The 16,704-nt window shown below is 33.8% G+C and overlaps 1 protein-coding gene across 4 annotated transcripts in view; it reads left to right on the forward strand.

The window, feature by feature from the left end:
- ADGRB3 (adhesion G protein-coupled receptor B3) overlaps window positions 1-16,704 on the forward strand; it is a 728,500-nt gene that overhangs the window by 436,617 nt on the left and 275,179 nt on the right. For all 4 annotated transcript variants that reach the window (XM_011282405.4, XM_011282404.4, XM_006931831.5 and 1 more), the window contains one exon: window positions 2,565-2,608. In XM_011282405.4, the coding sequence (XP_011280707.1) occupies window positions 2,565-2,608 (44 nt within the window). The remainder of the gene's footprint in view (window positions 1-2,564; window positions 2,609-16,704) is intronic.

Here is a 16,704-nt window from a genome sequence, read left to right on the forward strand (position 1 = left end):
ACTGTAACTTTTTTCAGGGAAGGAAGTGTTTTTGTTCTAACAGCATAGTTTATAGGTATGAACATTTGATAAGAAGTAAGATACCTTGGCTAATGTGGCCCTTGAGGAATTTTTGGAGAATGGTAATGGTGCTAAAATATTGGAGTTAGTCAAATGTTATAATTAAAAGAAAAAATAAAATTGGGGTGGATTACAAAAATTTTAGAATCACCATTTAAAATTTTTATTTCTGGGGCGCCTGGGTGGCGCAGTCGGTTGAGCGTCCGACTTCAGCCAGGTCACGATCTCGCGGTCCGTGAGTTCGAGCCCCGCGTCAGGCTCTGGGCTGATGGCTCAGAGCCTGGAGCCTGTTTCCGATTCTGTGTCTCCCTCTCTCTCTTCCCCTCCCCCGTTCATGCTCTGTCTCTCTCTCTGTCCCAAAAAGAAATAAACGTTGAAAAAAAATTTTAAAAAAAATTAAAAGAAAATAAAATTTTTATTTCTAGTGAAATTCTAGAACGGACCCAGAAAACAGCACTTAGAAAGGGAACGTTTCACAAAGAGCCTACCTAGACTTTTGAAGACAGTGATTATCTACATGTAAGACAAGACTGAGGGCTGGGAGCTGGCTGTTATGGGGGAGAATGTCCACCTGTGGAATGGAGCCAGTAGCATGTTTCAGGACTGTAACTTTTATCTGCCTTGGCCTAGTCATCATTTTTATTAATGACTTGGTTGGATGAGGTCATAGATACCATGTTTGTCTCTTAATCCTCTAATGATTAAAAGTTTTGAAGCAATAGTGAATGTGTGGGATGTCAAAATCAGGATTCAGAATGTCTCTCCTAAGAGACTTCAATGTATATGTAATCAAGCTGAGGAAGAGACTACAAATATATCTGATGTAGTCTTAGTCTGCATTATTAAGAATGTGGCACCTAAAGGAGATGGAAAGAGCACCACTTTGTTCTATACAGGTAGGTTCTATACATGGATAGTTGCCCTAAATGCGCTTTAAACATGTGCTCCAAGATATGAGTGATGTGGGGAATGAGAGAACTTGAAATCCACGGAGTATGTTTAATAGAGAAGACTCTTCAGGGATATAATAGCATTTGTAGCTATCTAAAGATATCATGTAAAGGAATAATTATTAGGCTAGTTTCAAAAGGGCAAAATAAAGCCCAATGAATATGACAAACAGAAGGAAAACATTTCAACAGTTAGTACTCTTCAAAACAGAAACCACTACCCAAGGTAATCCAGTGCGGAGAATATTCTTTGTGTCATCCTGAAGGTCATGGTAGCCACTAATACATATATAAATATTGAACCAATAAAAATTTGACATTTTTTTACATAGTTTCATTAGACGTGATCTATACAAAAGTGATCTGTGGATTAAGAAGATACTGCAAAACATGACATATAAACTTGTCAAATTCCTATGTTGTACACCCAAAACCAATGTAACCTTGTCTGTGAACTATTAAAAAAAAGAAACACTTTGCCGTGGTCTAGATGTGGTCATGTCTGCATTTTTTCTGGATTTCAAAAGAATGAGATGGTCTTTAAGAGATAACAATAGCTCTACTGAGACTTTACCACTTTTACATCTTAAATTAGGCTTATAGGAAGGAAATGATTAAACTTTATTTCTTTCCAAATTCGAAAGAACATCCCATTTTATGCTTCCATCTCCATCTCACTCAATAGGTATAATTATTATAATTAAGGAGACATGCAAAGGGACTATTAAATAGTGGATCTGGTTTAGTTCATGCTAATTGTGAACTACACCCCAAGAGGGCAGCCATGAATGACTTGGTAGGGGAAAGGGGGTGTGGGGCAGAGAAGTTTGCATATCAAATACAAATTTGTACCTAAAATCTCTTTTAATGGCACTCACATTCTTTGTACTTTAAGGGAAAACCAACTCAAAGAATGCTGTGAGGGGCATCAATTTTTATTTCATTCATCGTCATCATTATTGAATAAAATTTTCCTTTTTAAAAGATACAGCCATACCTAATAAACCCATTTTTAGGGGAAAAAAAGCTATTGCAAGCCAACACACTCTCCAGAAATGGACAATTAATGTTACTATCTCTTGCCCCTAGGAAGGTGACCAACTAGAGAGTAATGAGGATGTCAGTGGTGTTTTGTACATGTGCATAATACAGAATGTTTCATCATGATTTAAATTGTGTAGATACTTTGGTCTTCCTAAAGGAAATAATCCAGGAATTAATATTTTACAGGTAAAAGGATGAAATAGAAATCATTGAAATATAGACCTTGAGCTATATGAGAGCTTCACTTTCAATTTTCAAAATAACTAAAATTAGGTTATGACATTTGTGGTAAATGTATTGTCTTCATGAAGAGAATTTCATAAAATGCATCACCAAGTCTATGAGAAAAAGCATACAAATTTTTTATGCAAGGAAAAAAATAGAGGTGGAATCTTAAGAGTTTCATACTGCAAGATAAGAAACCCACCATTCTGTTTGCATTTCACATAAAACTTACATTTTTGTTGTGTGTATTCATGATACATTTATTCTTTTTCTGCTTATTTTTAGGGTACTTTGAATCCCTATTGTGTATTGTGGGATGACTCAAAAACGTAAGTGACAGATGTTTTCTTATATTACTTTGGATTATATATTCAAAGCACATTAAGTTATTTCAGTTGCCTGCTAGTCAACAGGAAAATGATAAGTTAGTGGGATGTGTGTTACACTCAGAAAACATTTTGCTTTTTGAATCTGCAGGACAAGATGATGAATGTGTTTGTGTGTGATGATGCCATCAGATTATGTCCCAAGATAGGATTGCATTACCTAATATGTAAGACACATTGCTATGCAAATCCCATGAGGATTTTTTAGAAGCTCTAATATTTTAAAGTCGTAGGAGCTCAAATAATATTTCAACATCTTGCCCTAGTACTCCAGCTTAGCATTGAACACTAAAATAGCAATCTCTATGATCATTAGACCACTATATTATTTGCATGACCTTGAATCTATTATCAGAGTAATGTAATATTTATATGGCCCTTCCAGATTATTTTATTATAAAAACATTGAGTGACATTTAATTGTCTTATTCACCTATTTAATGAATTCATGAAGACAAAAGAAAACAATTGTAATAAATGAGGATTAATAATTCTTCAATGATTCCTTTCTGTAAATAATTGCAATATATCTGGTCAAAATCATCTTAATCTCATCAGTGATTCTGTAAGATTTTAAGGAAGGACTCAAAGAGCAGAAATGTCCTGATTAAGTTTTAATTAGACTCTTACGTTTTAAATATTTATGTACATTTATTTCCAGATTATACAATGTTTTGTTTTGTTTTGTTTTTTGTTTTGTTTTGTTTTGTTTTGCATGAAAGGGAGATAAATATCAATTAATCCCATAGAGCTAATAGCTCTATGTTGATGCTGTTAGTTAGGGCACCACATTGTTGAGTACTAGGTATTCTAAGATTTTTCCCGGTGTTCTTCACCCCATATCTGATCTACATCTGAGGTTTTATTATGTTACTTGCCTCTCACAAGTTATTGGAGGGTCTAAGAGAAGGGCATGATTAGAATTTCTAGATAAAGAGCAAACCTACTGGAAATGTGGTTATTTTTAGGGAATGGATGCAATTTAAATTACAGTATTTATGTGGATAATTAATAAGTGACATTGGGCATATTATTTGCTATAGATTCTGATATTCTAGGAATCCTCTTCTCGCAAGAACCCTAGTGCCATAAAAAGAACCCAACTTGCCCTGGTGATAACATCAGGTGGATATCCTCACTGATGTCATAATTTTTTTCTTTTTGAAATCCAATACAGAAGTCCATGGTAGGAAAATTCTTGCAAGATTTGCTCTTTACCAATAGCCAGAAAAGACTCTAGTAGTATATTCTAAGGCACTGTTTAGTATGTTGTATAGCCGAAGAAAGAATGAAACACCACAAAAATCTAATCAAATGGTTTCTACTTAAAAAAAATATACCATCTTAAACTCCAGTTTATAGCTACTTGCATATCTTCCTGAATAATAACCAACCTGGATTTAGTTTTATTATCTTTTTAGTGGGTAGAACATGCTTCAGTGTCAATCCAAAAAGGGGAAGTGTTAGTTATTCTGAAAGACCTTTGGGACTGTTCAATGAATACTATGAGAAGAAACAGCATTCTCCTATTGTGTGACTCTTTTGGTTTTCTTTCACAGAATGTCTAAGGTTTTAAGTTTAATTTATAAATATATTAGTGTTTGAGGTCATCATTAGTCTTAGGAGTCAATCAGACTCTTTCTCCAACATCTGCTAAAACATGACTCTTATCTGTCACACAAAAAAACAAACAAACAAACAAAAACATATTTTAGCCTTACAAAATTCAACTGTTAAATTGTCCTTGAAGAAAACTATCCAGTCAGAGGTGTGGTTAGCTGCCTTTCAAAGTAGATTATCTGAAGAGATCAGTGCAGTGCATGTTTCTTTGATGTGCTTGAAAAGTAATCAAAACTGACAGAACTTCTGTCCCATCACCCTCTTACCAGAGTGTTTTATCGTTAAATTGTTTTTCTGGGTGAGTTTTAAACAATGAAGGTTAAGACAACTGTATTTATTTTCTTCACAGCTGATTTATTTTTATCATGTTCATATATATACACAATAGTTTCACCAATGCAATGATTTCAAATCTAAGTATAAGTGCTCTAAGTATAGTTAGTTATGAAGGGATAAGGCTACTACGTTTTATATAGAAATGAGTTGACTTAAATGATTTTTTCAAGATTGCAGTAATAAAGTTGAAATTAGACATTGTCTTTTGGGGCTCCTGAGTGGCTCAGGCGGTTGAGCATCCAACTTTTGATCATGGCTCAGGTCTTAATCTCAGGGGCTTAAACTCAGGGTTGTGAGTTCAGACCCCATCGTAGGACTCTGTGCTGGGTGTGAAGCCTACTTTAAAAAAAATTGTCTTTTAATTTTGGTTTATGTTATCAGATTGTCTTACCTTTTTCATTAAGGTATAATTGATATGTAACATTATATTTGTCTCAGGTATACATAATGATTTGATATTTGTTTGTATTACAAAATGATCACAAGTCCAGTTAATAACCATAACCACATATAGTTGTATTTTTTTTCCTATGATGAGAATTTTAATGATTTATTCTCTTAGCAACATTCAAATATGCAACACCATCTATAGTCACCATGCTGTACATTTTATCGCCATGACTTGTTTATTGTATAACTAGAAGTTTCTACCTTTTGACCCCCTTCAGTCATTTTGCCCACCCTTTATCCCCCTCCCCTCTTGCCTTTTAATTTTTTAAATTATTTTTTAAAATTTTTTTCATGTTTATTTATTCTTGAGGGAGAGAGGGACAGAGTGTGAGTGGAGAAGGGGAAGAGAGAGAGGGAGACACAGAATCCAAAGCAGGCTCCAGGCTCTGAGCTGTCAGCACAGAGCCCAACACGGGGCTCGAACTCATGAGCCGTGAGATCATGACCGGAGCTGAAGTCAGATGCCTGACTGAGCCACCCAGGCACCCCTTAAATTAATTTTTAATTGCAAAATTAATGCCTGAGTATCTTTTAGGTATAAAATTTTAAAACATAATTGCTTAGGCAGAAGTCCCAATTAATCACCTTAATCAACTTGGGTATCTATATCTACCCATCTCCCCAAGGTCACTTCTATTTATATTTTGTTATGTATAATTCCAGGTATCCAGTTATGCTTTGACATATGTATGCAGCCATAGAAATTAATACAATTTTTACATAAATATTATCACACAGTATGTAATACTGGCATCCTCAATTTTTAAATCCACAATACATTGTGGAAATTTTAAAACTTTACTACATATGTTACACTTCTTGTACGTGCTGCATTGTATAAATATATCATAATTGATCTATTATCCCTAATATTGATGGCATTGAGGTGATTTTAAATTTATTTTGTTAAATGAACTGTGCTTCTGTGTATCTCCTTGTACATCCCTTCTTGAAGTTGTTCTGACCATCCAGTCCAGAGTGTTGCACTGTTCTTCTCTTTAGAGCGCCCTATTTTGTATTCATCACAGCATACATTCCTACTTTAGTATTTATTTTTATTTCTCTTTGTCTGTCTCCCTGACTAGAAAGTAAGTGCCATGAGAGAGATACTTTTTCTTATCCACTACTGCATCCTTAATGCCTAGGACATCTGCACGTAGCATATATTCAACAAGTTCTTCAATTGATTAGTTTTGTACAAGAATAAATGTTCAAATATTTCTCAGCTACAGTTTCTCTTTGAGAATTATTTCCATGTATGTTCCATCTTATTAGTGACATACAGCTCTAGCAATTATTAGACCTAATATTGGAAGTTTGAAGGGAGAATACTTCAGCTTGGTACAATACTGAGGTCTGTTATAAACAATCCATTTTATTTCTCATGATAATCTGTTACCCTGATAATCCCAAGCAAAGATATTTTTATTTTAGTCTGATTGGTCACAATAGTTTTAGACAATTTTAAAACATTTTTATCTTGCTTTGGATAACTAATTAACAGGATGCAGAAAATGTTTCATTATGGATGACCCATGAAATAAATTGAAAGTACTTTCTCACTTCAGAAATAGGCTTTTTTGGTTAGAAGTGTTTCTTTTTAAAGGTTTAAATGTTTTCTTTTAATATAGCTTATAAAGCTATACTTAGGGCAATAATTTGCACATCCTTTGGGATACTCTAAATTTGGATTTTGAGTGTAAGATCATGTGTGGTGACTACATTCCCTAGAAAAACCCTAATCCTTTCTTTTAATTAACCTGTGGTCTTTCTCTATGGTTCTTAGTAGCACCATCTGATGCTATCAGGTCTGTCTGTGAAAGATCAAGTTTGTTTTCAGAAAATGTTTCCAGAATGTCAATTGCATAAATTTTAATTATAATTTCTTAACTATTGCTAAGCAGTTTTATCAATCCGTTTATAACTTATGCCTACTTTGTGATTGAAAACAAATCATATATATATATGACATATATATATGATTTAATTTTTAAGTAATCTCATATATATATATATATATATATATATATATATATATATATATGATTTTATTTTTAAGCCCCACATGGGGCTTGAACCTATAACCCTGCCATCAAGAGTTGCATGCTTTACTGACTGAGCCAGCCAGGTGCCCCAAAACAAAAACTTTTAATGGTCTTTCCTACATTTCAAATTGATTTATTACAGTTGGGAGTAGCAGTAGTCACATTTTGATTGAGACTGATACTGGCTTGTTTTATCTCAAAGTTAAGTAATTGAATTGAAGTGATTCCTCTCCTTTGCTTCTATTATCCTTATTTCTTCATACCCAGAATTTTTTCCTCTCTTTTGTCATTTATATTGGAAGTCACCATTTCATCTACCTGGCAATATGATTCCTAAAAAAAAATAAAACGAACACTTTGGCCTCATGCCATCACTCTAGAGGGGTTGCCATCATTTTCTTTGCTCTTCAGGGGACTGACAAATTCATGCCATTATGGAGACATGATGTTATAACTTTAGGGACATACACTTTAAGAAAGATCTGTTAACTTTGAGATATTCAAAACAATTATACAGAGCATTACTATAATTGGGTAACCAAACTTTCCCCTCCAAGTGATAACCAGATCATAAAGCTCTTTTATAAGACTGTATTCACACTGCGTTAGACTTGGCAAATTGATATGGAGAGAACTTAGTATTTTCATGATTATTAGAAAGGAGCGAAAAAGAGCAAGGGAGAGATCTTGTTGGAGGCTTAATTTATATAATAGTTAAGAAACAAAACAGAAAAAGAACAGCTATGCAAATCAGTAATATGATTTTATTTTTAAGTAATCTCTACACCCAACATGGGGCTCAAACCTACAACCCTGCCATCAAGAGTCTCATGCAAGAGTACTATGATGGTCCTATTGTTTCAGGGGACATATAGAAGTATCCTTTACACACCTACACTTACCTAACTGAAGTCTTTTCTTGAATAGCAGTGAAAAAAGGAACTCTGTATTTAAAATATTCAGCATACATATAGCCATGATTCCAGTAGATCTGTTTTTAGAATTTCTTAGTAATTCAATTAACCAGACATAGGATTTTAAAACTATTTAACTTCAAGAAATGTTATTAATTTAATTGCATAGATTGGTCTGCTTAAAACTTGTTAGACTGCAAGTACATCATGGTAGTCAATACTTTGGAAATAAATTACATGATTATATTACAAACATATGGTGTTCAGTCTTCCAAATTAACATTATGTGTAACTCCTTGTATACCAATATATGTCTTAGGTATCAGTATGTTCATTTTTACTGGATAGTCTCTAAGGTTGTGTTTGCTCTTCTGTAGTGAATGATAAGAAATAATTGTTTCTGATTGGCATTTAGTATAGTTTTATCTCAGTTGGTATATTCAGAGCCCAAATGGACCCAAGGCAGATGCAATTAAGTTAAATTTTTGGTGTTTGTATCTAAGATGTCAAGATTCCATGGAATTTCCCATTATTCATTCAGGCTCAATGATCAATTCTCAAATAGTATAAAACTATGTTATTATGCTTTATTTCCTTTCATTATACTCACACTAACAGAAATGAGAACATTAGACTTTCACATTATCAAAATACTGGTCCTTGTAAATTAAAATTTACCTAGTCTCCAGTAATTTAAATAGTCATACCCAAATTTATAATAGTTATTTGTTTTCAGTTTTATAACTGATAAAATTTTGCTTTTGTTTGCAAAACAACCATGTTCTTTTAAAAGTACTACAAAAAGCAATTAAAAAACCTAATCATTTGAGAAAATAGCAATACAAAAAAGAGTCATTGGTAGGAAACTACATGGAGTTTTCTTTACTTTTTTTTCTTAGACTGTACATTACTTTTTGAAAATTTCTTGTATCCGCAATTGTGTATTTCCTTATAAATCCATTATAATTCAGAATGACCTTGTTTCAGCTTACTTCAGAATTTTTTTTCTTTTTCATCCTTTAAAATGTTCTAAATTTTCTTTGGATGTTTTGAATTCCATCACAGATTTTATGGTATTGAATTTAGTTTCCTGAAGGTATAATTTTGGCTTTGTTAGTGGATAAATTATCCCTTTTTAACTTATATAGTCTATATATGTACCTCTAATATTATTACCAAGCCATTATGTCCATGAGTGTGGGCAATAAAGTTCAAGAAACATTGCATTATGCCTTCATCAATATTCTGAGAGCTCATATTGGGAGTAAAATGGAACCACGTGTTTTTTATATCCATGTTTTGATCCTCTAAAGTATGAGTTAGAAAACTAATAGCCTCTAGGCTAGGACAAAGGCAGACTGATATCTGTTTCTGTAAATAAAGTTTTATTGGAACACGTCTCACCTATTTGTTTACAAATTGTTTGTGGCTGCTTTTATCCTACAACCATTTGTGTTGAATCATTGTAGCAGAAACCATATGGCCCGCAAATTTTAAAATATTTACTGTCTGGTTCTTTAAAAAATTTGTTAACACCTACCCAAAACAATGTTTTCCAGCATTTTCCATGTCTTGGCCTACATAGAAAATAATTCTAAAGCACATAGGGGTAAATGAATGAAAAATCTTTGCAAGCAGAAACAAAGTAGGCTGCCCAAGAGTAGAGAGAATCAATAACTATTAGTTATGAAAAATTCTCAATCATAATTTTTTCAAATATAGACTCACCTATACAATCTGTCTCACCTTCATGCAGAACTCTGAAGAATGTTGTTTCCTATTCACCTGGTATCATGAACTCTCTTCCAGATTTTCTGCTTTTTTTCTTCCCTCTCAGTGATATATTTTGGTTAACCTAACCTTCAATTCAGTATTTCTCTCTTCACTTTTTTTTCTAACTATTTAATTATTTGTAGAGTTTTTATTTAAGTTGTCTTTTTTTTTCATTTCTAGGGTTTTCATTTGAGAATTAAAAAAAAATCTAGATTGCTTTGTAGAGTTTCATATTTATGCAGGTGTTTTATTTATTTTAACTTAGTAAGCACAATTGTTTTATAATCTATGATTGATAATTCCTATGTTTGAAATTTTTGTGGGTCTGTTTTTGCTCCTTTTTTTCCCTCTGAATTCTCACTCATAGCACCTTGTATCCTAGTGTGCTAGGTTATGTCATGCTTATTGTCCTTAAAATATTATTCGTGAGGATTCTTTGATGCCTAGGATAAAGATATGTTCTTCCAAAGACAATTTGTATTTGCCTCTTCTGACCACCTGGCGATACTACCCCCGCACCAACAACCCTTAAACTAAATTCAGTCTAGAGGTTACCTGGATTGCCCAGGTGATGTTTTCCCAAACTGCAAATCCACATTAGGGCTGAGGCACTGTCACATTTTTTTTATTTTAGTATTTCTAGCAGTATTCAAATGGGAGAACTACACTGGAAAAAAAAAAAGCTTATTGCTAAAAATAGGAAATCTAAAGCAACATCTTCTCACACCTGTTATACCTGAACAGCTCACCATTTCTCATAGCATATCTGTTGAGAAGCATTGCTCTACTGTACTTTTTATCTATACCTTTGATAACTCTTATGTTTTCTGCCTTATATTATAGCAATTTGATATTCCTTTTTAGATTTAAATGCCTTGGTAACTGAAGTATGTCACATTTATCTTTGTAATGTCTGCTATGCTTAGCAAAGAAATTTGCAAATAGTTAGAGCTCTGTAAATTCATTAATTCGCATAACACATATTTCTTGAGAACCTAGTATTTGTTCTTCTATTCAAGGTACCTGGCACATATATTAGTGAACAGACAAAAATACCTGATTTATGGAATTTAGATGTAGAAGAAGTGAAGGGAGGGTCATAAGAACATAAATATAATAGGTAAATAAATTATATAGTGTATTAAAAAGTAAAAATTCACGGCAGGGTGGTTGATGAAGATAGAATAGAGAATGCCATTTAATTCAGCTGATTTATTTGTATTCCTTTGATTCCTTATCACAAGATAAGATCCCATTCATTTATACAATATTTACTTATCAAGTCCCCAAAATGTGCAAGGTATCAGTCACTTCAGTATCCATCTCCGTTTTCTCATGTTTGACCAAGTGCTTTCCTATGCTACCTAACTGTTACATTTGATGGGAAGTTCTCTTCCCATTATAGTTAGCTTTCCTGAAGCGTTTCATCCTCCATATTCATCTATATTCTGACTGTGGTCTAAATGTCTGTCTGGCCCCACAGTAGTTACTATGTCAACTATCCAATTAAATTGTATAATGCCTGAGAAATGGTAGACATAAACTATGAAAGTTAAATATTTTCTGAAACTGAAACAGCTGAAACTTCTAGCCTAAAGATGTTCATATTATATAAAAAGAAAAGGGGTTTTAAATCAAAAAGCCATGTCTGTTGATTAAAAAGAAAAAAAAACCTAAAGGGGCAGTCTATTCATTAATATTAATTTTCTACATGGTATTAGAATTCAGAAATGAAAACTTCTTGACCTTATTCGTAGATATTTCTAAATCTAAAATTTTACCAATGATATTTAAGCTTCCAATTTTTAAATTTTTTAATGTTTATTTACTTTTGAGATAGAGACAGAGTGTGAGCAGGGGAGGAGCAGAGAGAGAGAGAGACACAGAATCTGAAGCAGGCCCCAGGCTCTGAGCTAGCAGCACAGAGCCTGATGTAGGGCTTGAACTCACAAACTGCGAGGTCATGACTTGAGCCGAAGTTGGACGCTCAACCAGTGAGCCACCCAGGCACCCCAAGCTTCCAATTTTGTATAGATAATTATTTACAAGGTGAATAATAATCTGGAAAGTCCACAGTTTTTGAAAGGATAATATTGTTCAATATTTCTCTTCATAGTTCAATGAAAATACTACAAGAACTAAGAGCTTTCAGTTTGTCAGTAAAGTTGTCTGCTTATTTAAGGATATGAAACTGAAAATTAGCTTCAATTTTTTAATCAGTAATACAGAAAGAAAATGTGATAATAAAAGTAATTCCAACATATCCAATTACTCTAAAATCTATATATCTTAAAGTCAAAATGGGCATAATATTGCATGTGATGGGCATAAAGATCAACGGAAAAAAACAGCTCTAACAAACTTGACCTAGTGACTAAAACATGGCATATGTTTTACAAATACCTTCCCCTGCCTGAATAATGGCCTTATGTATCTGGAAAAGTAATTTATTTTGTATTAAAATATTTTAATACATATAAATGTATTATTCTTTGTGACAGTAAAACATCATCATAGATTAATTAGCACTAATTTTTCCATCTAAACACATTAAATAATGGTGCTTCCTGCTATCAATGGTATCTTAAAATCTGTGATGCACAGGTACTATTATCCTGGATATTTGACATTCTTTAATTCTCAAAGAAAATTTGGTGGAAAAGTAATTTTTTAAGGTTTAAAATACCTGGAGAAGGATTATTAGTATGCAAAGAAAAAAAAAATAACCTGGACAAAGAATGGCCAAAAGATGCTGACCAAGAGACTCCTACGTGCCACAGGAAGCTCTCATCAGGATTTATGCACAATCTACACCTTGCCCCACAGACCCTTCTTCTACCCCCTCATCCTCTAAAGGCATTGAGGTTAGTTTTCAAAAAACTAAATGTTTTAAAAATCAATAAAATCAAACTGGGAATTCATCCAACATTTCTCACCATATTTATACTGTTCTTAGGGGCCCTGGGATGATCCAAGAGACCTTTTTGCCAGGATTTTTTAAATTATATTGTTAAAATATTAATGGGTATAGTATTAATAGGAGCAACCTGGAGCTGACTGGTAAGGATATGCCCTTGCTGCCCCTCTCTTAACTTGCTAATGTCTGTAGTTCTATTTCAGAAAAGCTCCAGGTTTGAATTGCTGAAGATACATATTAGATAATTTTAGAACTATACTTTTTCAGTTCTTTGAATGACTCAGGCTAAAAACTTCCTCTACTTATATATACTATAAACAACAGACTGGAAAATTTCCTTAATATGTAATTGGCTATTTCATCCTCTTATTTTATGCCTCAGAACTGTCCAGTTATACCATAGTTAATAACTATTTTACAGCTTTGGCGTTAGAAACATTCAGTAATTAAAGGTAGCAAATGTTGGCTCTCCTTAGACACTGTTAACCAAGCAATTCACTCTATATTTGTAAATATCTCTTAAACCCTTAATATTATTATTTTACATATTATTTAAAATATAGATTTCAATGAGCATTAGTAAACTTGAGGACAATGTGAAAAACTTATTTTAAGGTTTAGTAATAAATACATAGGCTATAGATTTAACTGTGGAGGCCACTGAGGAAAAGCAATGCAATAGGATAAAAATAAGTATAGTACTAGCAGTAATGATTCTGATTAAAAAAATTAAACCTACTCGTTAATCATTGTATTAGTTTGATATAATGGATATATACCATTTTACTTGAGAAGTATAAATCAAGTAGTAACTATAACAACCATATCTTACACATTATATTTGGAGTCAAACTGAGTTCTTATTGCAGATGACGTTATTTTGCAAAGATTGAAAACAAGAGAAGTCATTTTAAAATACATATAAATGTGGCTTATAAAGAAGTAAGTTGGAAGTCTGCAGTTAAAAAGATCAATATCTTCAGTATAAAACTAAAGCACTATATTGCCAATACATAACATACAAAAAATTGTCTAGCTATTCTCTCTGCTTTCTACAAGCAGCACTTTTAGTATGTACCGGTATGATTATGTGACTGCTTTTCTAATGCTATTTTAGAACTGGGCTTTGGTAAGCATTGGGCAAGTTTATTTGCCCTGAATTTTTGCCAGCATCATAAGCTGATGGAGAGGGGGAAGAGGGAAATGGGAGTAGCACTGAAGACACTCTTCCAATAGAGCCTATTTGAAATCAATGATTTGTAATCATCCCAAGTATCACAGTGGCAGCTACCCAGGAATGGGCTATGTGTGGATGTCTATGTGCTTGAAATACACACTCAAGTAAATAAATTCTGAAATTTTATTAACCCAACAAGATCCCTCCCCAGCCCAAAAGGACTGCTTGGGTCTGCAAGGAGTACTTTCCACGCAACCGGAGCTATTGTATTAGAAACGTAATTGTAACAATGTGCCACTGCATCTCAGAACTCAGTCCGACAAAAGTACTGCTCACAAGTCTGCAACCACTCAGCTTCTTTTTGGAATCATACACATATATGGATCCTTTACAGCTTCTAACCTAAGCCTAGACTAAAACTGAAGCCAGAGAGCAGACCTAGACCCCATCTGTATCTGCTACATACAAAGGGTATCTGATTTATTTTCTTTAATTTTTGTCATCTTCAAGTCTCAGGACAAGATAGCTGAGACTTAGAAGATAGAAAGTGTAACATCCCTGTCCCAAACTCACTGCCCTCCACCTCTCCTACATTAGAAGCATGTGGAAGATAGGGCATCTGGTTATCCAAACAGCTTTGCATATTGAACTGATGCTGGGAAATCAAAAGAAATTATGCAAAAGGTATAGATAAAGAAAACTGGAAAATAACCTAGAGACACTAGCCTGTGCTGCAGCTAAAAGAAATACAACACCTTTGTTTGGAATGACCTCAGGCCATCCATGAGTCTATGTCACAGATGAACAGCAATCCTTTGAATAATCACTGGAACTAAAAGACATGTATGCCTCAGCTCAGTGTAGGTCCTATGCTGATAGGTTTTCTCAGCCTGATCTGAGTATAGATCACAAGTGGCTGAAATGTAAGATCCCCTTCAAAAAGTAAGGACAGGAAAGTATATCTTCTGCAGTTTCAGGCAAAACTTAATAGATTGTGTTGGATGTCATTGGTTTTCTCAGGGAGGCTCTCCTCATCCCTGGATTTCTGTGAATCCCTTTGCTGTCTGACTCCATTTCTGCTTTCCCAGCACCTAGCACAGTTCCTGGAACAGTGTAGGTATTTAAGAAATATTTACTGAATTAAAATTGAAAGCAGTGTTCTATTTTACAGTAAATTTATACGGGTCCTTGTCTATATAGATACGTCACACAAAAATAGTAAGTTTTGTGGACATATATAAAAAATAAATTACTATTTCAGCGTTAATAGGTCATTTAGTGCAATGTAAACCATACAGCAATTTTAGGTGTTCCTGAAAGTTAAAATGTTCTTGTTCTTTTTCCCTTCAAGAGAAAAGTAAGTTCTTTTTGCCACAGAAAATATAAAATGATTCAGTGTTCATGGGAGGAATTCATAATTCAGGCTCTTATTTTCACACTGCCTTTCAAAACACCTACGCCACCCAGAATAATAATGTGCTAAGCTGCATTGGCTGCAGAGTATTTTAATAAAAGAAGGAAATTATTTTCATAATTACTGATAAGTTCTTAATTTGTTCTGCTAAAGGGTAAATCAACCACAGTTGGTGAAAGAAGCAATTCTTGTATGTTGATATTACAGGTTTAGAAGAGGAGGCTTACAGTTGTCTTGAAATGCTAAGGAGTGATAATTTCATTTTGAGGAGATAAAGGGTTAATTAGTGGAAATTCTTTGAAGTACTGAAGAGCAAGTATTGTATTGCTTTCTGATATTTAAAGCTCTCAGTAAAGTCATTTACATAGTTCTACTATTATTGAAAGTAGACAATAGTATTTTTTTATTAAATAGTGATGTAGGATGTCAGCGGGACAGGAATCAGTTCAAACTGTAATTAAACTTGTCAAAAACTATTAACACAAGATATTTATTGAGACTTACTCTGAACATAGGTATAATCATTAACTTTATAAAGGTGTACTTTTTTTTCTGATATATGTCAATTAGATAGTCAATAATTATATATTAAAGGCGCATGTGTTGAATGAATGAACAAATAAGTGAACATTTACATCATTTCTTCTTCAGAGCTATTCTCCCCCTTGTAGTATACCTGGAATCATGAGGAACTCTTCTGAGCCTCTATTGTTAGGGTTAAGCAAATTAACGATTTACTGACACCTCATTTATGCAGCATTATTAGAGAGTGAGTGTTCCTGGTAAAGGAATTTACAGTTAAGTGAGGAACCAGTTTCCAATCCTACTCATTTAATCAAAATCCTCCTTAGATGTACTGTACCTCCTACATCTGCCTCACGGCTATGGTCCAGGCTGAGATAGTGTTGCTGCCCTAGTGACTCTCTCTCCCCCAAGTGGTAGTGTCTCTCAACCTTGGCACTATACAATGTTTAGCAGCATCACTGGCCTCCACCCACTAGTCACCAATGGCACTCCACTCCCCCTTAGCTGTGGTGAGTAAAAATGTCTCCAGATATTGCCATATGTCCCCAAGGATGAGGAGGGCAAAATCATTCCTGGGTAAGAACCACTAATATAGAGCTACTTACCAAAAAATGCAGATTTTCACTCCAATTTCAATCTACCGAATCACAAACTCTGGGGTCTATGTAAGAACACTGTTTTTTAGCAGATTAAGCTTCCTAAGTGGGTCTAACAGACAGTAAGTTTGAGAACCATTATTCAAGTGCTCTCACTACATTTCATTTGCTAGACTTCTGTTGCCTAGGTGCAAAGCCAAATACCCAAATTGAGTCTATCGACTTTATTCTACATATACTTCTGAACCCTTGTTAGATCTCTCCTCCAGGTA

This window comes from Felis catus, chromosome B2 (assembly GCF_018350175.1).
Source record: "Felis catus isolate Fca126 chromosome B2, F.catus_Fca126_mat1.0, whole genome shotgun sequence".
Lineage (NCBI taxonomy): Eukaryota > Metazoa > Chordata > Mammalia > Carnivora > Felidae > Felis > Felis catus.